The sequence below is a fragment of the Saccopteryx leptura genome, chromosome 12, assembly GCF_036850995.1.
Source record: "Saccopteryx leptura isolate mSacLep1 chromosome 12, mSacLep1_pri_phased_curated, whole genome shotgun sequence".
Classification (NCBI taxonomy): Eukaryota; Metazoa; Chordata; class Mammalia; order Chiroptera; family Emballonuridae; genus Saccopteryx; species Saccopteryx leptura.
The window spans coordinates 51,968,996-51,992,743 of record NC_089514.1 but is presented as its reverse complement, the minus strand read 5'-3'; the positions used below and the strand labels follow the sequence as shown (position 1 = coordinate 51,992,743).

At 38.0% G+C, this 23,748-nt stretch overlaps 1 protein-coding gene and 1 pseudogene across 1 annotated transcript in view; one reads left to right on the top strand and one right to left on the bottom strand.

Annotated features, from left to right (window-relative positions):
• Positions 1–1,708: 1,708 nt before the first annotated feature.
• LOC136383883 (dynein light chain 2, cytoplasmic-like) lies at positions 1,709–14,771 on the bottom strand (annotated as a pseudogene).
• Positions 14,772–16,227: 1,456 nt separating this feature from the next.
• PCLO (piccolo presynaptic cytomatrix protein) overlaps positions 16,228–23,748 on the top strand; it is a 455,471-nt gene continuing 447,950 nt past the window's right edge. The window contains exon 1 of the mRNA XM_066354350.1: positions 16,228–16,657. Coding sequence (XP_066210447.1) covers positions 16,413–16,657 — 245 coding nt within the window. The 5' untranslated portion in view covers positions 16,228–16,412. The remainder of the gene's footprint in view (positions 16,658–23,748) is intronic.

Here is a 23,748-nt window from a genome sequence, read left to right as displayed (position 1 = left end):
ATTTTTTTTTACCTCTGGACGGAATGAACATTACTACAGGTGCTTAGAATACACTGCTGCACAGATGAACATTAAAAAATAGTAAGGAATGTAAATTTGTGATTTTCACATTGGAAGGCTGCCCAACCGCCCACCTTAGAGAGGATCCTGAGTACAAGTGCTATTTTAACAACCACTTCGCCAAACTCAACACAAAATTAGGTATCAGTTCTGACGAACTGGTGTGAACTCGCTGAATCCCACCACTGGTTTCATCTCCAGTCAGGGCACATACAAGAATCAACCAATGACGGCATGAATAATTGGAACAACAAATTGTTTCTCTCTCTCTCTCTTTTTCTCTCCCTTCCTCTGTCTCCAAAAATCAATAAATAAAAAATTTAAAAAATACATCAATGTTAATTCTTGACCTCAAGCAGATTTTTAGAAATATGAATAGTTACATGGAAAGCAAGTTCGTGTATGACATTTATTAGAAATTATTTTGGGAGAAAATGTATTTCCAGCTAAAGGAAGAGATTCAGTACAGAAAATCTCCAGACACTAAATTAGGAGGAAAATTTTTTTCCCATTTATATTGACATCACACATGATCATTAATTGAAACTCTGACACATGCAGGTACAGAGAAAGTTCAGCCTGTCACTACTTAGAATTCAGGCATACAATCCAATATACTCAAAGGAAGATCAACAGTAAAAATCAGTGGAGAGGCAAAGAAGAAAATGTGGGTGAAGTCTGTAAGATATTGAACATGTTGTTCTATATCTTTTAAAAATGTAGTTAAGTTGACAGGTCTACAATCAATTAGAAATTTCATGAGCCCTAGTTATCTCAAATTATTAGAAATATTATGGCCTGTCTAAGTGAAAAATGGAGACTTTAGACTGGTCCAATGTGAAATGTTTACAGGTGGTAGGTAAGGAAAATACACCAAGAGGTCAGGTGGGAGCAGGTCTAAAGTTGTTCTCCCATTGTAGTTGATTGTTGCCAGGTAGGAATAGGCTCAGTGCTGTCAGTTTCAATTTTTCCAATGAAGCAAGAAATCTAAATTTTTAAATGGGAGAGCTTTCAATTAAAAAAAAAAGCACATAAAAATTGTGTGAGGAGGTCAAACCATCTGTGGGCCACAGTCTTCCAGTACTTGGCTTGTCATCTTATAAGCTCCTGGAAGAGGAAATAGACATGGGATAGCCATTTTATTCTGGTCACCATCCACATAAGGATTCCCAAAGCTTTCCACAGAGTCAATCCTATTCTCTAGATGGGTCTATCTGCCTTTGTTTAACTCAAGAATTTGTTCACTACCCATTTTTTTTAATTTTATTTTTTTAAATATTGGCTTTACATGTGATGTTTTATGAACAAATTCTAGTACAGTTTTGTCAAAGAAATAAGGGTAAAAAAAGTTGTGAAAGGTATTAATAGCATGTCTTCATGCTTAATGTAACACACTGTATGAAGGTGGTATAAATATTTCTGATTTTTAAAACATAGTTAAATTTTTGCTTTGTTTTTGTTTTGCTATTTTTAAAAGAACCACAACAAAGTAGTATAAAGAAAGTCCTTTACAAGACAGCACAATAAAGTTCCAAAGATCAAGATGTTCCATTAACAAGGATAAAGATTTCAGTGTCTGGTATTTGGAATTTAGGTTTTAGTCCTTATTTTTTGAAGGATCACTATGTGTATGATATAGTCCATGTTTTTAGCCAGATTTGAACAGGTGAATGGCCACTTGGCTTAGATAGAAACAAATAAAGTAGTTGGCTTTATGTGTCACAGAACTACCCAAGTTTCTCTTCAGAATGCAGTGCCCAGTTTAGTTGGACTTCTTGTCAAACGCCTTATCTATGAGTCACACAGTCCTATATACTGCAGCTCTTCAGAGCCTGAGTAGTGCATTATACCAAGTCCTGCCACATCTCTTCTATCACGTTCACATTTTTTATCATGGCTTTTAGGACTCACCTGGTTACCTTGGAGTATGGACTGACCTACTGCAGCAGTCTCCTGGAGCTCTGAATTCTTTATTCATATTAACCCTTGCTCACTCCATCTGAAAAAGACTACCTGATAATATGCTCAGCAGAGCAATTTCTGGTGCCAGACTCCAGATATTGAATTCCAATTGCACCTCCACTTTCTAAATACCCACATCCTATGAGCCAAAGCATCAACTGGAAAAATTTTTAAAAATAAATCGTATAATACTATTTTATTTCCCTGATTGGCTTTGTGTATGCCATGGGACTTGAAAGCCTATTAAAACACCATCTTTCCCAATGCTTAAGTTAGAAATTACAGCCTTCCCATTTTCACTGATTCTGCTCAGTCTTCACTATTATTATTCATTATTTCAAGCTTTAATGACCATACAAATAATCTACGGTTTTGTTACTAAATTCTAGGGATTCACCACTTGGGTGTTCTACTCACAAACAAGAAGTAGCTGTCTCAAAGGAGTTTTATTTATTTGCAGCAAGTAAAGGAAATGGATTCATCTGCAAAGTTGTCTCCCCAAGAGAAGGCTTAGACATTGCTCATATACACTATTTGGTTAATTACTTGTTGATTTCTTTTTGGAGTTAGCTACATTTATCAGGTGAGTTCCTGTCAAGGTCATCCTGTTTACAGCTGCATCTGCAAAATACTGTGCTACATTTTACCATTCAGCAAGCATAGCCTTCAGTAAGGACCACTCAGACCTTTAGACTCTTGTCCTATCTAACAATTTTGTTAATATTTAGATACTGGGATCAGGCTGGAGAGTCTCTTTTTCCATAAGTTCTTAACAGTGCTGATGTGGAAGGTCAAGAATCATACTTTGCCCAGACGATGGTAGATAGTTGTTAAAATTTTTGGCTCAAGGATCAGTTGGACTCCTCTTAGTGTTCAGTGTGTGTGTAATTTCACTCTTCTCTCATTCTTTTCATGAGTTATTTCAATCTTGAACTATGTTTTACCAGCTCCCCTGAAGCAGAGGTTTGTGGTCACAAATATTGGCTTTTTGTGTCATGGCAGGCAGCAGAACCAGTGGATCATTTTACCTGGTTACATTGGATAATGCTCTAACTTAGCTACCTGGGTAGGTCCTTAATATACTTTTAAATATATTTTGACCAACTTCTTATGTTGTTGTTTTGTTTTAACAAGGTGGCTATTCAAATAAACTAGCTTGCTATTTTTGGAAAGAAGAAATCTGTAATTAGTTGAGAAGGTATCTGTCTCTCTCACTATACTATACACTCTTTAAGAACAGGAACTGGGTCTTTTTTGTATGCTACTATATTTTTAGCATCAGCACATAGCAGGTGTTCAAACTAGTTGCTGAATGAAGGAAACCCGTCCCACTTAGCAAAGCCAGGAGATCATCAATAGCTGGTAAGGCAGGCAGGCAGCAGGCAGGCGGGCAGGTGAGAGAGATGATACTAAGACGGGCATCTAAAGCAACTGGTGAGTTGCAAGGTATAACATTGCTTCTGGTGCCAGAAGGTTCCCCTTTCCTCAGAATGCTTTGAGAATAGAGTAAAACCTATAGGTTGACTAGAAAGAAACTATGTATATTGTTCTCTTTACAAAAAAACCTAACAGTTTCTGTCTGAATCTTTTACTATTTATGATTAAAAATAGCCATCGCTTCTTGCCAAAAATTGCAAAGAAGTCAATAAAAGATCATGATTATCTATCTTTGAATGTCTTTTATTAGATCGATACAGTTACTTTTGTTCTTTGAAGAGCTCAGATTTTGAATCTGTTATTGGTATATCTATGCTCTTATGAGATAGATGATAAGAATAAGATGTGTGAAAACCCCAACTTCTCTAGTGGCAAGTGTAAATGACGCGTGAGTTCTGCTGGAGACTGGCTCATTAATTCACTTTTGCAGTTTAACCACTTGTACAGCAGACCTGTAATGGTTATTGCAGTATTGTATGACTGTCTGTTTCCAAAAGTTTGAGATCCCTGCAGTGAAGGCCATTAGAAAACATGCAGTAGCATTATTAGAGACTAGTTATGGACCATCTGCCAACAGCAGACACTAATCATTTTATATGAGTAGTAAGTCAAATGGGGGAAGACATGGGAAGCTTCAGGCAGAATTATATAAAATCTTTTCCATCTTCATTTACTCATCAATAATTAACCTGGAAAATCTAGATCTTGTTTGGAATAAAATTAAACATTCCCTAAAGGGCTCATAAAATGGTGAACAACACAATTTTTGTTTTATGATTTGAGGCAAAGACATCAGGTCCTAAATGCAAATAAAACATGATAAATTGATTATGATAATTTTAAAAGGAAATTATCCAATAAAATCAGAATAATAAAAATAATTTTTATTATATTTTCCAATATCCTTATTTTTCTTCTTTGACAACATGGAATATTTTTTAGATAATTGAAGTACTACATGCCACTTCCTAATTATCTTTATATTTTTTGGTCAGCTTGCTAAAAAATGTTTATACACTTCCACTTTCCTTAAAGTATTATCACATTTCTGAAAGTGGCCACAGACATGCCACATCATGAGTCTGCACTCTTTAGTAGGAACTGTGTTTCCTTCTTTTTTTTTAAGATTTTTTTTTTTACAGAGACAGAGAGGGAGTCAGAGAGAGGGATAGACAGGAACAGACAGACAGGAATGGAGATATGAGAAGCATCAATCATTAGTTTTTCATTGCACATTGCAACACCTTAGTTGTTCATTGATTGCTTTCTCATATGTGCCTTGACCATGGACCTTCAGCAGACCAAGTAACCTCTTGCTCGAGCCAGAGACCTTGGGTCCAAGCTAGTGAGCTTTGTCTCAAACCAGATGAGCCTGCACTCAAGACAGTGACCTTGGGGTCTCAAACCTGGGTCCTCCGCATCCCACTTCAATGTTCTATCCACTGCGCCACCATCTGGTAAGGCAGGAACTGTGTTTTCAAATTAGAAATTGATGGTATTTTCATACAGGGTTCCTTGTTTTACAACATGGTTCCATTTCTACTACAGTGATGTAACCCAAATTTTGATGTAAGTCAAAACATACCCTAGAACTAACAGAACACTTGGACTTTTAACAGTTTAAAATGGCATAGTTAAATGTACTGGGGGATGCCTACCCCCTCACTCATATGCTGCATTATTATTACGTATTCTTCCACTGGGCACAACCAAACTAGTATGCCCATGTAGTTTGTAAGTATGATGCTAAAGGTGTAAGCCAAACCACTCATGTCTCAATTGTTTTAAATTTTTATGGGAGTGAGCGTAATAAACTCGAAATGTGTATGTTGAGACTGTCCTACCCGAGCAGTAGGTATAAGATTCAGGCTGAACCCTGGCTGGATAGCTCAGTCGATTAGAGCATTGTCCCAATAAGCCAACATTGTGGGTTTAATCCTTGTCATGGCACCTACAAGGAAAAACCAATGAGTGCATAAATACGTGGAACGACAAATTGATATCTCTCTCTCTTTAAAAATCAATCCATGAGCCCTGGCTGGTTGGCTCAGTGGTAGAGCATTGGTCTGGCATGCAGGAGTCCTGGGTTTGATTCCCAGCCAGGGCACACAGGAGAAGCGCCCATCTGCTTCTCCATCCCTCCCCCTCTCCTTCCTCTCTGTCTCTCTCTTCCCCTGATGCAGCTGAGGCTCCATTAGATCAAAGATGGCCTGGGCGCTGAGGATGGCTCTGTGGCCTCTGCCTCAGGCACTGGGATGGCTCTGGATGCAGCAGAGCGACGCCCCATAGGGGCAGAGCATTGCCTCCTGGTGGGCATGCCAGGTGGATCCCGGTTGGGCGCATGTGGGAGTCTGTCTGACTGCCTCCCCGTTTCCAGCTTCAGAAAAATGCAAAAAAAAAAAAAAAAAATCAATCCATGAAAAGAAGATTTAGGTGAGCTAAGTTTAATTCTCTTGTGTTATTTACTAGTTAAGTGACCTTAAGAAATTTAAGCAACTGTCTTGAATCTCTCTTTTTCATTTATAAAGTAGACAAAGTAGTAGTTACATGACAAAACTGTCAGGAGGATTAATTGACATAAAAATAGATAAAATATTTAACAATGCCATGGTAAAATATAGTAAATATAATATTTTCAGGTTAAATTTCTGTTATTATAAATGAATATTCCTTAATTTCAATAAAATCATTCCCTTATATCCCTTGTATAGGTGTTCTCTACAAAATAATCTAATGTGTTTTTTGCATTATTCACATTTTTCATTTGAAGACTTACTGCTAATGCATTTAATATCTGTTGGTTTGAGCATTCACTGGGTGAACTAGATACTGATAGGGTAGCAAGAGAAATATAAGCATTGTTGAATCATTCTAAGAACTCAGTCCTGAAACACTTAATAAAAAATAAGACCATATGTAAATAAATGTCAAATGAATAATAAGATTCTCAGATAATAACCGAGAACAATTAGTGTCCTCAGAATAGGAAAGTATCTTTTCATGGTAAGCAGGTCTTGAACTAGGCCTCGAGAAATGACTGAGTGGATAGAGAGTCAAGGGGGAAATCTTGCCAGATTAAGGAAAAACAGAAACTGGAAAATAGGTGAGCTTGAAATTTTTGGAGTCAGTGAAGGAAGCAAACTTGCCTGTCATGCTATTTCAGAAAAAAAAATACAGCAGCAGGATCACTCATGTGGAATGGATAAGGAGGGGTTGCGTTCCATTAACATTAGTTTTTCCTGTACAGAAACACCTCTTGCTATCTTGTATTAGTTATGATAACACTGACTACTTTAACAAAATGATTAAAAAATGAAAATGCACTACGGCTCAAACATAATAGATATTTCCCCTCATTTACAAAAGTATACAGAGAAGATGGTCTTAGAAGGGGAAGGCAGAATTCCACACATGGTCATCCAGAAAATGCACCTAATGGTTCTGCCATCTTTAATCCATGGAACCTCTATCTGCCTGTCTCTATCCCTGTCACCCATAGAGGTGTACACACCAGAGTTTCAACGGGCTAGGCCTAGAAACAGTACTTTTTCATCCGAGGGAGCTGGCTCGTGAGGCTACACATAACTTCAAGAGAAGTTGTCAACTGTTTTCAAGCTACTTGCCCAAAATGGGGTAAAAGAGTTAGCATCCTTCATCCCAATATGGGATGTAACCAAATCCACGAATGTACTATATCTTGTTCGTTTTTTTTCTTAAGCATGTCCTTTCATTGTATCCAAAAAGCCCCTTAGATGGAGTTTACCAGATTTGAATTAACATGTTGAATTAATATTCTTCAGTAAAAGGCTCTAATCTTCCTAGAGTTCCTCCTTCAATATTCTAAATTGAAGTGATTGATATCTCTTCTTTGATTTGCTGTGCCTCTGTAGCTCTATTACACATTTTGCAAAATGTGATGACCAGAATTGTATAGTATATTCCAAATGCAGAATAGACTAAATCTGTATTTTTCATCTTTCTCTTCAGAAATCATTTCTGATAATGGCAAGCACATTGCTCATCCCCTTAACTGCAGCTTCAAACAAAAGTCTACACTGATTCCCAAGTGCCTTTCTTATCTTCAGTCTTGTATTTCCAACATTAAAATTCACTACTCTTTCAAAGCAGTAGTTCTCAACCCTCACTGTATGTTACGATTATCCAGGGAGCTTTGAAAAATAAATGCCACCCCTACTGTCAGGATTCTAATTTAATTTGTCTAAAATGAGGCACAACTATTGATCTTTTTAAAAACATCTATAGTTAATTGTAATGTCCTCTCAGGGTTTTAAATCATTATTGTAAGAGTAATTTGTAAATTTTTCGTATTGTACTTTATATATGCCTATTGAAATTTATCTATTCTTTTTTTTTCTTAAGTGGGTATTTGAGAGAGAGGGATAGACAGATAGGAGAGGAGAGAGATGAGAAGCATCAACTCATAGTTGTAGCACCTTAGTTGTCCAGCCAAGCCAGTGACCCCTTGCTCAAGTCAGTGACCTTGGGTTTCAAGCCAGTGACCTTTGGGCTCCAGCCAACAACCATGGGGTTGCTTTATCCCTTGCTCAAGCCAGTGACTGCATGCTCAAGCCAGTGACTTTGGGGTTTTGAACCTGGGTCCTCAGTGTCCCAGGCCAATGCTCTATCTGCTGTGCCATCATTTGGTCAGGTTCTATTCTTTTTCTTCTTACATAAAGACAAGAGAAAATCTTTCTAAAGATTTCTCCATCAGTTTGGAATTAGCAAATGAGAAAATTATAGGGTTCTCTGAAAACCAAAATAAACCTCGTACTTCAGCACATTGATAATAATGACTGAAGCACAGGTGTTAGATACCTGTTGTCTCTCAGCACCTGTGTATAAACATGGTATCTATACTGTCTGTATTTTTAATATATATCAACTTGGATATAAAGCTCTGCATCTCTTTCTGTGGCAACCCTTACTCCTGTCCCCTCTCAAAGAATCCATATACAAATAGCTTAGTAATGAGGACTTTCCTGGAACTTCCATGAGAGAGACAAAGCTGGGCTTTACATTCCACCATCCAGAGAGACTACCCTGAAGCCTCAAGGAAGGTTTGTCAGTCCTGTAAAGGTTCCTAGGCCACATCACCACAAGAGGTGGCAGTGAGAACATTTTTATTTCTTCTTTCCACCAAGTAAGTGGCATTCAGGAACCCCCTTAGAGTTTTGTCTTCTAATCCATGACACTCAATGAATTCAAATTGCTTTCTCTTTATTCTGAAAAGCAAATCAGATAAGCCCTAGTTTCTCTTCTCAAAATGTCTGAATTGCTATTGTGAAACTTGAGAAAGAAGATACCTACTAAAAAGGGTTCCTGGTGGCCAAATGGGCTCAAATTTTTTTCCAGAAGCCATTTTTACACAAGGGTCTCTCATGGAAACTGCACTTCAAAGAGAAACCTGCACTGTACTCTTTGTGTGCACTGTGTTTCTGCCATCTGAGCCAGCCCTTATAAAGGAGTCCCTGGAGTCCATTTTCAACCAATCTGACTGAGGCTTTCCCATCCAATTAGAGCTATGCAGCTCTGACCAATCAGGACAGTGCCTTTTGGAACAATCAAACTAGGAAGATTTCGAATCCTTATTTGCATTAGTATGGCCCAATCAGGGACCAGGGCTGGGAACTTCTGTCTATATAAGCTAGCTTCCCTCTGGCTCTGTGAGTGCACTTTCCTTTTCCACTGAACACTGAAGACTGCATCTACATAGCTGAGCTGAAACACTGCCGCTGTCTTGCAGGATCAGAGCAAAGCCGACCAGTTCTGGCCAGAGCAGGCTAGCATGCAATGGAGCAGACAAGAGTAGAGCAGAGCTGACAAGCACAGCATAACACAGACCAGCACAGAGCAGAGTAGACCAGTGAGGAGCAGAGTTGTCTAGCCAGAAAAGGGCCGGGCCCTAGGGTCTCCTGGCCCTAAGTCTGCCATGCAGCCATGGTGTTCCACAGCTGTGCTGGATCATAATTGAGCTGTTTTGCACTGAACAGTTTTCTTCTTCACTGCACCCCAAATTGGGGATTTCTCTTATTACATTGGCACCCATGAACGTCAGACATAATCCATCATCAGGCTAGATAAAATTGAGTATCTTCTAGTTGTTGTGATCCTCATACCTTTAGAAGTTAATGTGAATAGTAACAAGTTTTCCTAATATTAGTTGCCATTATGTAATATATAGTATCATATCATATTAAATTTATAAGATCCCCAAAATATTTTTCAACCGTTTTTTAAATCATTAAATTATAGTTTGTATACAATATATTAATTTCTGGTGTACAACATAGTGATTAAACATATATATATCTAAAAATGTGCTCACCAGACTTAATTTAGTAGCTATCTGTCACTGTGCAAAGTTATCACACTTTTATTGACTATATTCTCCTTCAGATTTTCACTCATTCCTCCATCCCACTCCCCTCTGGCACCATCAGTTTGTTTCAATGAGGCTATTTTTGTTTGCTTTACTTGTTTGTTTTGTTTTAAGTGAGAGGAGGGGAAATAATGAGACAGACTCCTGCATGCACCCAGGCTGGGATCCACCCAGCAAGCAACCCCCATCTGGGGCTGATGCTCAGACCAACTAAGCTATTTTTAGTACCTGAAGTCCACCCTCAGATTAACCAAGCTATCCTCAGCATGTGAGGCTGATGCTCAGACCAACCAAGTCATTGGCTATGGGAGGAAAAGAGTGAGAGAAGGGGAAGTGAGAAGGGGAGAGAAGCAGATGGTCACTTCTCTTGTGTGCCCTGACCAAGAATTGAACCTGGGATGTCCATACACAGGGCTAACACTCTATCCACTGAGAAAACTGCTTAGGGCCTGTTTGTTTTATTATTTTAAAAAATTTTCATATGTAGCTTGACCAGTGGTGGTGCAGTCGATAGAGCATTGACCTAGGACTCTGAGGACCCAGGTTCAAATCCCCAAGGTCGCTGGCTTGAGCACAGACTCACCTGGCTTGAGCACAGGCTCACCGGCTTGAGCACAGGCTCATCAATGTGATCCAAAGGTTACTGGCTTGAAGCCCAAGGTTGCTGGCTTGAGCCAATGATCACTGACTTGAGCAAGGGGTTACTGGCTTGGCTTGAGCCCGAGTCAATGCATGATTAGAAGCAATAAGTAGATAACTAAAGTGATACAACTACCAGTTGATGCTTCTCATCTCTCTGCCTTCCTATCTTTCTGAAAAAAAAAAAACTTCCACATGTAAGTGAAACCACATAGTATTTGTATTTCTCTTTGTGACATTTTATTTAAATACCCTCTACGTCCATCCATACTGTCACAAATGGCAAGATTTCATTCTTTTTTTTGCTGAGTAATATTTCAGTGTGTATATATACAACACATCTTTATCCCTTCATCTATCTGTGCACCTAGTTTGCTTCCATATCTTGGCTATTGTAAATAATGCTGCATGAACATAGGGGTGCATGTATTATTTCAAATTAGTGTTTTCATTTTCTTAGGGTAAATTCCCACAGGTGGAGTTTCTGGGTTGTGTGGTAGATCTATTTCTGGCTTTTTGAGGAATCTTGATACTGTTTTCCATAGTTCTAGCCACCATCTTTAGTAGGACCGTGAAAATGTCATCCTCCTTTCTTAGCAGTTTCTCCAATAAATACATTGGTCTTAATTCTCATGAATAAGTTTTCCATCTTTTTAGATATCTCCTTAATTAGTGTTACATAATTCAAAATCATCTCCTATATATTTTCTCTTTTGAGACTTTCATGAAACAAGTGTGTAAGTGTTCAATATAATTGGGCTTGTTCTCATTTAAAGTTGAGAACAGTGGTATTTGAAAATTTTGAGCAAATAACTCAAGTCCAACTGGATAGTAACTGGGAAAACAGTCACTAGAATTAAAAGAATGAAAAGGGAATTTTGTAATATTATGAATAACCATAATGTATAAAAACTGGAATTTCTAAAACAGTCCAACTTATTGGCCTAAAATAGTTATTGTAATAACTATTATTATTCCATCTCATGATTCTTTGGGCTTATTGTTCAATTTTTCTGCTGGGTTCATATGCTTCACTGATGTGGCTGTAACCTGCAGGTAACTTCACCTGGGCAGGTTGCTCTAAGGGGACTCATCAAAGCTTCAGCTGAGATGGCTGGAGGCTGGAGCAGCTCAGTTCCTCTCCTTATTGGAGTCCCACCTCCTGGGCTTCTTCAGAGCGTGAAAGTCTCCAAACAAGTAAGAGGGCCAGGTTGGAAGGCAGCCTGGGAAGTTACATGCCATCGCATTGTTCTGGTAAAAATATGTCATGGGTTCAGTTCCAGTTATGGGGTGAGGAAACAAAGCCACCTCTTGATGGGAAGTATGATGGTCCCATTGTAGAGAGTAGTAGACAGGCAGCTCTGATTCTCTGAGGACCAGTATTGTAAGACTCTACCACAGTTGCGAAAGCAAGTTTCCTAGTTTACGAGTGTTTCACATCTTTTTCGCGTATAATTATCACAAGAGTCCTGAGAGACAATGTATTATTTACTCTATTTTCAGAGTTAAGGAAACTCAAGTTCTAAAAAGTCAATGACTTACTCAAATTGGTCTAAGATGTCAGAGATAGGATTTAAAGTCAGATGTTGTCAACCAAAAATCATGAATAAGACATGTAAACATATTCCCATTTTCCAAAGACTAGGTTCTGAATTCTAAATACTATGTATAAAATGGCTATATAGTGCTGAACCATCTATGACAGTGGCCCCTAACCCCCGGGCTGTGGACCAGTACCAGTCCGTGGGCCATTTGGTACCGGTCCACAACGAATAAATAACTTACATTATTTCCATTTTATTTATATTTAAGTCTGAACAATGTTTTATTTTTAAAAAATGATCAGATTCCCTCTGTTACATCCGTCTAAGACTCACTCTTGATGCTTGTCTCGGTCACATGATACATTTATCCGTCCCTCCCTAAAGGCTGGTCCGTGAAAATATTTTCTGATATTAAACTGGTCCGTGGCCCAAAAAAGGTTGGGGACCACTGATCTAAGATACAACCTTAAGACTTATTAGTAATTTTCAAATTAAAAAGTAATTTTGTAAAGTGACATAAAAACTAATTTTATTCTTAATATTTTATGCTATATCTATAGGAATGTATTTTAAATACAAGTGACTTTTTAAAATTACAGATTAACTTGGAATAAATATCAAAAGACAGAAACTGATGTTCCAGATGTCAGAATTCAAAATTAAATTTATGCCTGACCAGGCAGTGGCGCAGTGGATGGAGTGTCAGACTGGGACGTGGAGGATCCAGATTTGAAACCCTGAGGTATCTGGCTTGAGGAAGGGGTCACTTGTTCTGCTGTAGCCCCCTGGTCAAGGCACATATGAGAAAGCAATCACTGAACAACTAAGGAGCTGCAATGAAGAATTAATGCTTCTTATCTCTGTCTCTTCCTATCTATCTGTCCCTATCTGTCCCTCTCTCTGACTCTTTTTCTGTCTCTGTCAAAAAAAAAAAAAATCAAACTTTTCTCTACAGCATTTCTCATGCTTTTCCCCTTACAATTGAGAAGGAATAATCAACTCTAATATCACTTGAATTTCCTCCACTCTAGCTGCAAATCTCAATTTAAAGTAAAACTAACAAAATGGCTGAGAATAGCATTTGAGAAGCAGCTCAGCCTTAACAAAAAATGATGTTGGACCTTAACCTCCTGCAGGTTCTTGCTCCATTAAATTAATACAATCCTTTCTTACCTTCTGTTACAGAGGGAACATTCAAAAGATATGTGCTTATATAAAAACTGTCATATTGTGTACATTTACACAAACAAATATTTATGTCCACACATACACTGAAATATGTGGACTTTTAAATCCAAGGAATCATTATGGAGCTATGTTTAGTTGCTAACTATCACCTTTTGATTGGTTCTTAATTTACTAAAATAGAAACAACCTGGGAAACTGAGACAAGATTGAAATAATAAGAAAAAAATCTGGTTTTCTGGAGTTGAGAGATCATTTTAGAAAACAATGGGCTTGGCCAGTTGGCTCAGTGGATAGACTGTTGGCCTGAGATGCAGATGTCCTGGGTTCAATCCTCAGTCAGGGCACACATGAGAAGCGACCACTTGCTTCTCTTCCTCTCCCTCTCCCTCTCCTCTCCTTCCTTTCTCACAGCCAGTGGCTCAACTGGTCCGAACACTGGCCTCAGGCACTGAGGATAGTTCAGTTGGTCGAGCATCAGCCCTAGATGGTGGTTGTTGGGTGGATCCTTGTCAGAGTGCATGCAAGAGACTGTCTCCCTATCTCCTCTCTTCTCACTTAAAACAAAAGAAAGAAAAAACAAAGAGAGAATAAAATATAACAGTATACAACACTGGAAGTTTTAAGAAATTGATTCCTTTCATGACTCACCTATCAAACTGAATGAATTGGAGCTAAAATATCAGCTTGTTAAATCAAATCTAAATTCAAATAAATGATCATTAGAGTAACAATATGATAAATTGGAAACAATAAAAATTTTGAATTCAGTGCCATTAATCTGCAGAGTGAAACAAATTATGATATTTTCTGGGTAAGCAAGGAGGAACTTGATAAAGTTATGTACAGCATTTAACACCTCATCCTTGTATCCTTAAATTTCGGAGAATCCATACAAAAGGAATGCAATGTTTCTCTTTAGATCGGAAACACCTCCCAAGCACAAAAAACTTTAAGCCCAAATGGAGGATTCAAAAAAGAAATGTTATCAGAACTCAGTTATAAAGATCTCAAAGGCAAAATCCTTTTAAAAATCAACCACCAAAATGTTTCCAAGTGTTAGCAACATATATTTTGTTTTCATAGCCTATTTATTCTTTTCACCACGTATCCCAATTTTCCCATTTTTTGATGATGTTTGCTCCTGGGAGAGAGGCGGGAAAGAGAAGGTGAATGCATGCTTTGCACAATTGGCTATAATAGACCCACCTTACAAATGATTACTTTTTGCTTAGCCTAGCAACATTACTTTGCACATTGATGATCATTTCTTATTTCTTCTTTAGTACTTCCCAGGCTCCTTTCCATCTACAATTGGAAGAGAATGTGGAGTTAACAATATATTTTCTTATTTAACCGTTACTCTGAATCTAGAGTTTGAAAGTGTATTTACCTTATTATTTTTTAGCTAGTGGTTTGTGGGTGTGATTGCATCAAATGTTTTCTTCTCACAAACCTTGAGCATATTATGAGAAAATAGCCAGCTTATGACTCTCTCCTTTCTCACCTTCAGTGTCACTGATTAACAGGGTGGCCTGAGCCATAGAGCATTTACTTGTTTTGTCAGAGAAAGAATGATGATTCAGAGCTGTGTACCAAATTATCTCCATTTTTTTTTTTGAGACAAACTAATTTCTAAGAGCTATGACCATACTATATTTTCCTCCAAATGTGGGAATCAGAATGTCTGCTTGCTTCAGCTTGATTTGTTTGTATGAGTGAGAGCATTCTCTTATTTAAATGGCTCCTTGAAGTTTTGACTTTGGAAGTCACATCTCAGTTAGTTGTGAGAGAATCAAAATTTATACGAAATTTGTGTAGGAACCCAACCAGTAACAATACTTCATTTGCTGATTCACTATGATTAGTCACACATTGTTATAATTGTGCCACTTTTTGGTATTGATATAAGTGAAATGCACCTCAAACTACTATGAGTATTGCAAAACCTTGGAAACTTACTTTCTGAACAACTTATTTCTGTTTTAATTATTTATTCATCTTCAGTTATTAGCTTTTGATTTCCTTGAATCTCAACAATTAGTACCTTAAGTCCACTTTTGTTAGGAAAGGCAGGTAGCCAAATTGGGGCTGCAGATCCAGTGCTGACCTAAATCATTCTCTTCTAAGAAATGTAGTAGCAAGATAAGTGTGTGTTAGGGGTGGGTGGGGAGTGGATCCAAAAGCATGGTTAGTTATATCTCAACTGGTAACCAGCTATGTGACTCTATACAAATTAATTGACATTTTGGGGTTCTTCTGCCTACATTTTTACAAAACAATGCACTGAACTCATGTTTTCAAAATGTCTCACTATAACATTTTAATATTCTACAATCTATATCTTACTACAGTATTCTATCCAAAAGTTCCCTTAATCCTTTACTTTTATGTAGTTTCTTTAGGGTACAACAGAAATAAGAATTCAAGAACCTTACCTGCTTACTGATGCTGTATGTAAGATTTTAATTTATTTGTTCTGGGAAAGAGCTAAATGAAAAGGGCCAGTTTTAACCCATTGGGGTAATCTTTCTCAAAGATATCAGGTGTTTCCTGTTACGCTGAACCCATTTCTAGGATCTTTTAAAACCCTCCTAAAAAAGAAAAAAATAGTTGAAACTACAAATCCCATGAATCAAGGCTGGGAACAAACACTTTCCTTTCAGTCCCCTTGCGACCTCCCTCCTCCCACAAATGTATTCAGCCAAAAGTCAGGTTGAGGCATCCTGCAATATGCCTGAGAAAAACCACGGCTGTTGCGTCCAGGTTTTTAATCTGCTCTTGCTGGGCTCCTTTAAATCAGTGCTGAGAGTGAGGAAGGATGCTGAGCGACGCTGACAGCATAGGCGTGGCACGGACATCACCTGTTCCGAGGCGAGCATGCGCAGTGCGCGGAGGCGGGGCGCGGCGGGAGGGGCGGGCGGCGCGGGGCGGCCGGGCTCAGACCTGCTCGTCCCCGGCTCGCACGCGCCGGGCCGGCGTTCGGGACTTGTCTTCGGCCAAGGTTGCCCGGCGCTGTCCAACATGGAGGCCGCGGGCCTCACCTGCGAGGGTGACTGATCGCCACCTGTGGTTCCGGGCGGCGGCGCCGGGTCGCTAGCCCGAGGACTCCGCCGCCTGCGCGCCCCGGGCGGACGCCGGCTCCCCGGCGGGGAGGACGCTGCGGCTCGGAGTCTCCCGCAGCCATGGGCAATGAGGCGAGCTTGGAAGGGGAAGGGCTCCCCGAAGGGCTGGCGGCAGCGGCCGCCGGAGGAGGGGCTGGCGGCGCGGGGAGCCCCTCGCACACCGCGATCCCGGCCGGCGTGGAGGCGGACCTGAGCCGGCTGAGCGACGAGGAGAGGAGACAGATCGCCGCCGTCCTGTCAAGGGCGCAGGGGCTGCCCAAGGGAGGCGTCCCCGCGGCCGCTGCGGAGCCGCCTTCCACGCACAGGCACGCACCGCATGCTGTATATGTTCGGGCATATATGTTCAGCTTCCCTTGCACATATGTGCCAGCTCGTATGTGCAGCACGGCCGTACATATATGTCGTCTCCGTTCGTTTTAGTTTCCCTGATAGGGTGGCGATAGAGAAATCATAAACCTTTCTAAAAGGCAGAGTAAAAATGATGCATTGTAGAGTTTCTAGTGGGATAGTCAAGGGTTGCATTCTTGGAACTGTGATTTTAGGTTGTGATTTTTGGCCTTTTGGAACCTTTTTTTTTTTCTAGGATGGCGTGGAGAGACGCCCTCCGATGTTTTACAAATCTGGAAGTCTTCCATTAATCCAAATGGATAGATATGGGTGTTTACCTGTCTCTATTTAAACCCCCTCAATCATTTTGGGGTCTTTCCCCCTGTATATTATGTCTAAATGTTTCTGCCACACTACCTTTAATTTCCCTGGAAGTGATTTGTCCTTCCCATCCCACCCCCCAGAGGAGAACAGGAGCTGTTTAGTTATAAGGTATAAATAAATACATCTTTTATATTCAATGTGGAACCCTGAAATATGTTGTGGCATTAAACAGATGGTTTGGTCACGGCAGAGCAGGTGCTGTACATGTATTTCTGACTTAGCATATGCTGTTTTTTAAACCACTGCTCTTTTAAATACAAAAGTATCTTATAGTTTAAGGAAGAACATGTGAATTTGTGTTATCTTAAAATTAGTTCCAGCACATACTTTTAAAGACAAAGCAAATGACCACTTGCACAGGCAATTCAGAGCTAGTCTGTAGTATTAACGTATTCATTTCCTTCTTTAGTTCTCTATTTTCCTTAATTCTAATAAATTAGTTGTTTCTAATTAGAGTACTAAAAGGGTATAATCATTATGCCTGCCCTGCCTTTATTGTTGTAAACAAACCCTTTAACTTTTCACCCTCCCATAGAGAATAGTCCTCTATCCATGGTTCTGAAACCATTCCTGCTTTATGATAGCTGAAGGGAAACTTAAATTTTCATTTGAAGTATTGGAAATATGAAAGATCTGGATTTATAATTGGGATTCTTATACTATATAAAATAAAAATATTTAACTTAGGAACTATCATATAAGTATATGCATATGGTTGTGTCAAATAATTATATTAAATTTAATATAGGAGAAATGTAAAATGTCTTATGGATATGTGAAATGTTTTATGAAAGTATTTTTCATATAAAATCCTAAATGCCTAAAATTTATCAGGTAAAAACCCTATTTTCTTGAAATGAAGCCACCACTGGTAGTTACGCTAGCTCCTTATATTGAATATGTTTTTCTCTGTTTTTAAACAAGTAATATATTAGACTTTCTTTGGTAAAAGGCCTTTCTTACACATTACCTGAAGTAATACAGCTTATGATATGTACTGTATTTCTCTACTGATGAAAATTTGACTTGGAAGATATTTTGAATGTTTGTATACTAGATTTTCATAGGATAATAATGAGGCACAATACTTCTATTAACCTCTTAGAAATGTATGCCAGCTCTGCAGTTTTTTTCTATGAGGCACAAGCAACAGGTTTCAAATGCTGGTTAAAAATACCAAGTGAAGTATGAGCTTTGATTTCTAAACTCCTAGCTTTTCTTTCAGAGGGTGTCTGAAAAATATTTTAGCTTATGAAACTATGATGTTTTATGTAGTTTTGTATGAGATAGCATACTTTTAAAGCTTTCCAATGATACTTTTATGGTAGAATTCTTATTAACAGGTAACCTGTAGCCTGTTATTGGTGAAAGCTTCATCTAAATATATAAACAATCTGTTTCTAATTTTTGCAATCTGCTTATATTTTACTGAAAGATTTCTATTTGAGTCACATAATTTTTGGAAAGTTATTATTCCCAAGGTGATAAACAAACACTTGGCTGATTATCTAAATATTTATAAGTATTAATTTTTATATAGATGATAAAGTATATCCAAATTATTTGAGGTTTTAAGAGATTAAGTGCTGTGAATTAGACATGGTGGGGTTAATTAAAAAAATTTTTTTAAAGAAATAAAGGTTTAGAACTCTTGGACCTAGGTTCTTATTTGATTAATTTTAACTGAATTATGGTAAATTATAAATGCTTCTTAGTCATATGTGCCTCAGTTTCCTTGCTTCTAAATAAGGCAGGTGGTACTTGACTTATTTATCTGGTAAAGTCATTGTGAGGAATAATTGAAAACATTTTTGTTTGAATTTTAATATCAAAAACCCCTATAAATAAGAAAATAGTATTAATGGCAGTGAATGGCATAGGCATTGATGGCTACAGACAAGTTGTATGTTGAATGAATTAATCATTGTTACAAATTAATTTGGCCATTCCATATTTTACATGGGAAAGTCAGTGGGCAAGTCAGTGCAATGTAGTGGAAATCTGCCCCTCCTTCCCCCGCAGGAATCAGGACACCTTATTTCTGCGGCTGACTTTGTAACCTTGGATTAATCTTTTAGCCTTTTAAGCCCTAGTATCCTACAGCATAAAAATGAATTTCTGTGGTTTCTTATACTCCTAATGTAAAAATTTATGTGACTCAGCACTGTCAGGTTAAGTGTCATCACCTATTGTATTAGGCTTAACAAAATATTTTAGCACTACAGCTGTTTTTACATGCTACATTTGAATACATATTTACCTCATTTGTAGCTGAGCCATTTTTTTCTGCTAACCTATAAATGAGGAATTCTAATCTGGGGATGACAATAGTAAAATTGTGATGTTGTATGAAGCTTGGATAATTACAAGCTAGGAGTTACAGGTTACACATGAAATGCTCCTGGATTTTTTGTTCAACACAGACCTAGGGAAATGCAATTTTATTACTTCTTCTGCTTACATTTTTTATAGCTAGAGATATGTATGAAAAGGGCTTTACTAAAAACACTTCGGATTAGTAGAATATTTTTAAAGGATTCTGATTTACTCAATTATTTTCCTTAGCATTCTTTCAAACCTCCCTACTGTCTAGATACTTCTACAACTGATTTTCTTCCTACAGCCTTCCAAATCCAGAATCTTAAAAGAATATGTAATGTTTTTATTTATATCTCAAGAGGCCTGTAGAATAATTTGAAGTGAATAGAATTCAAGAAACATTAATCTAGAATAATTCACTCATTCATTCATTGTTATTCATTCATCAATCATTAATGCTAACCCCCTAATTAACAGGTTTGATTCTAGTAATGCAAGGATGAGTGAAACACATTGTCCAGGAGTTCATAATCCAGTGAACAAAACACAGATTACATTTTAGTCATTTTTCTTTTTAACAGAACAGCCATTATACCAAACAAATTTCACCAGAAGACCACAATTTGCTAAGACATCTTTTTTGTTTGGTATTCTTTTATTTTAATATTTTTAGAGAGAGAGGAAGGGAGAGAGACAAAGACATAAAGAAACATTGATTTGTTTTCCACTTACTGATGCTGTCATGGTTGGTCCCTTGAATGGGGACTGAACTCGCAACCTCAGCATGTCGGGAGGACGCACTGACCTCCTGAGTTCCCAGCTATGCCTGCTTGGTAGTAAGCCTATATTTTCTCTTAATAATTGTCTTTCTATTTCTCATTCCCAGATCTCCACATTATCTGTATAGTTTTAAAACATAGTTATAGCAACCAAGATTAAGTTTAAACTGAAGAGCAACCTTTGTAGTTACATAGGTATATTCTCAAATGGAAAGTCTACATGTGCAACTTGTATTTGTAGAAAGTACATGCAATTATAATTCCTGATACAAGCTGCTTGCTTTAAATTAAAAAAAAAAACCTGTTATTTTTATTTATTTATTTATTTATTTATTTATTTATTTATTTATTTATTTATTTTTATTCAGTGAGAGGAGGGGAGGCAGAGACAGACTCCTGCATGTGCCCTGACCATGCGCCCCAACTGGCAAGCCCACTAGGGGTGATGCTCTGCCCATCTGAAGTGTTGCTCCATTACTGAGCAATGAAGTTCTTAGCACCTGAGGTGGAAGCCAAAGAACCATTCTCAGTACTTGGGGCCAACTTGCTCCAATTGAACCATGGCTGCAGGAGGGGAGTGGAGAGAGAGAGAGAGGGAGAGAAAAGAGAGAGAGAGAAAGAGAGAGAGAGAGAGAGAGAAGTGAGAGGAGGAGGGTTGGAGAAGCAAATGGGCACTTCTCCTGTGTGTCCTAACTGGGAATCGAACTCAGGACATCGACATGCTGGGCCGATGCTATACCACTGAGTCAATAGACCAAGGCAAAAATATTTTATTTATTGTTTTTTAGAGAGAGGAAGGGAGAGAGATAGAGTCAGAGAGAATGAGAGAAACATTGATTTGTTGTTTATGCCTTTATTGGTTGATTATTGTACGTGCCCTGACTGGGGATCAAACTCACAACCTCAGCATGTGAGGATGACACTAATGAACTGAGTTACCTGGCCAGGACCTAATGTATTTGGTATTCATGAAGCTTATTTTTTTATTTTTGTTTGGTACATATGTTGGATTGAGTGAAATAATACCACAAAACAGTGATGAAGTACAATAGTATTTTCAATAGAGGTCAACTTAGTTAAATTAAGAATAGACTTTTTGGTACTCTATTGCAATGTAGATTTCTAGGACTGTCTGAGGGAGCCACCTCAACAAAATAAGCAATTATTTATAGGACAGTCACTCTATAACATAGTCCCTAAGCATATGCCGTTCAAGGGAGTGGTCGATTTTCTTAATTGAATGTGAAACATATCTGGAATAATATAAAGATCTAAACAGTGGAACTTTTTGAAAATAATTTATTATAGGTTTGCTGTGGCTCTTCTGCCTTCATATGGAAGAGAGAACATAGAGTAGCCTATAAAGGAACATTCAAAAATGTTTCCTCAAATTGAAATACACTGCAGAGCATTTTAAAACATATCCTAGAACTGTTGGAATTAACCGGGGTATTTATTTTAGTTCCTTGTTTAATAAAGGCTTCAGAGATATGATACTATCTAAAGTTTTGTTCACTTTTTTGCTGGAGGAAATTGCCAGAACTAAGAATTTTATTTATTCATCTTTTATTTAGAAAATTACTTTGGGTACAAATTGCCATTTATAGATCATTTTCTTTCAGACCCTTTACTAATAAGAAGTAATACCTCTGTGTTTTCTTCTGTGCCTTGTGTTATTAACTAACAGGTAATATGAAATTTAAAATTCAGTCTGTCCATGAGCAGGTAAATTTTGATAAAACAAATTAAAACCTGTAGAAATTTATTTATCTCATAAATTAAGTGATACTGAATCACTTTTTCCTCTTCTTTCTTTTAATTAAAGAGAACTAAATCTTTTCCAAAATGAAAAAGCTACACATAGCCAAAAAAATGCATGTAATTAGATTTTTCTTTAATTCTAGTGTAGCATTTATTAGTTTCAAATTTATCAGTAAAGAATGGCTTATTTAAAAGTTTAATATACTTAACTTTTGGCTAAAAGTATATATAAAAAGCAACTATTTTAATTCTTAGTATATGTGCTGCCGAAACGAGCACTATTTTAATTCTTTAATGTAGTCATTTAAATTTGATCTTGTTACCAAAACTTTAAAAAAATCTATCTTGTATATTTGTCTATGTGTTAAAAGATACTGCCTGACCAGGTGGTTGCGCAGTGTATAGAGTGTCGGACTGGGACGCAGAGGACCTAGATTCCAAACCCCAAGGTCACTCTCTTGAGCACAGGCTTATCCGGCTTGAGTGCAGGCTCACCAGCTTGAGTGTGGGGTTGCCGGCTTGAGTGTGGGATCATACACATGACCCCATGGTTGCTATCTTGAGCCCAAAGGTCTCTGGCTTGAAGCCCAATGTCACAGGCATGAGCAAGGGGTCACTTGCCCTGCTGTAGCCCCCTGGTCAAGGCACATATGAGCAAGCAATCAATGAACAACTAAGGAACCGTAATGAAGAATTAATGCTTCTCATCTCTCTCCCTTCCTGTCTGTCTGTCCCTATCTGTCCCTCTCTCTGTCTCTCTGTCTCTGTCACATTCACACACACACTTACACACACACAAAAGATACCTTATATGTTAGTTACTTCTTACATTGAAAACTCACTGTCAATAAATAATATTATTAATAACCTAAGAATAGCAAAAGCAAGTGTAGAAAACATTAAGCAAAAAGATGTATTTCTTCTTAGAAAGTAGTAATACTTTTCAAAAGTGGTGTCACAGCTAGCTTGTTATTTGCATAGCAGGCTATATCTCAAGATGCTTTAAGCATCTATTATTACCTTGCAATGAGATCTCAGATTAAGAATTAGCTGTTAGAAAAAAATAATTAAATGATACAACATTCTTCTCCAAAAAAGGTGGAACTGTTTTCCAAATATTGCTAATTAGGTATATTTTCACTCTATAAAGTTTAATATTTGCTAGATTTTACCTTTTTAGAATAGGGTAAAATTTGAGTAGATGATTGACTTTCTCAGAGTTTCTGTTAAGTGTAACCTTCTTTACTAGAAACTGCCAATGTGACATTGTGTGCTTTATGTAACTAATATAAGTTGTCCAAATCAAGTAAAACACTACAACAAAGAACAGTTGTGGTGATCGCCCATATTTTAAAAATGAATATTTTTACTTATTAGTGTTGTCTGTATTTTGGAGACTAACTTTCTTTGAGCATAACTTATTATTATTTTTTTTACAGAGACAGAGAGAGAGTTAGAGAGAGGGATAGACAGGGACAGACAGACAGGAACAGAGAGATGAGAAGCATCAATCATTAGTTTTTCATTGTGCACTGCGACACCTTAGTTGTTCATTGATTGCTTTCTCATATGTGCCTTGACCGCGGACCTTCAGCAGACCAAGTAACCCCTTGCTTGAGCCAGTGACCTTGGATCCAAGCTGGTGAGATTCGCTCAAGCCAGATGTGTCTGTGCTCTAGCTGGCAACCTCAGGGTCTCGAACCTGGGTTCTCGGCATTCCAGTCCGACGCTCTATCCACTTGCGCCACCGCCTGGTCAGGCAAGCGTAACTTTTGATGAAAAAGGATACAGTGTGAACGTGAATGTACTGGAATATGGTGGTGCAT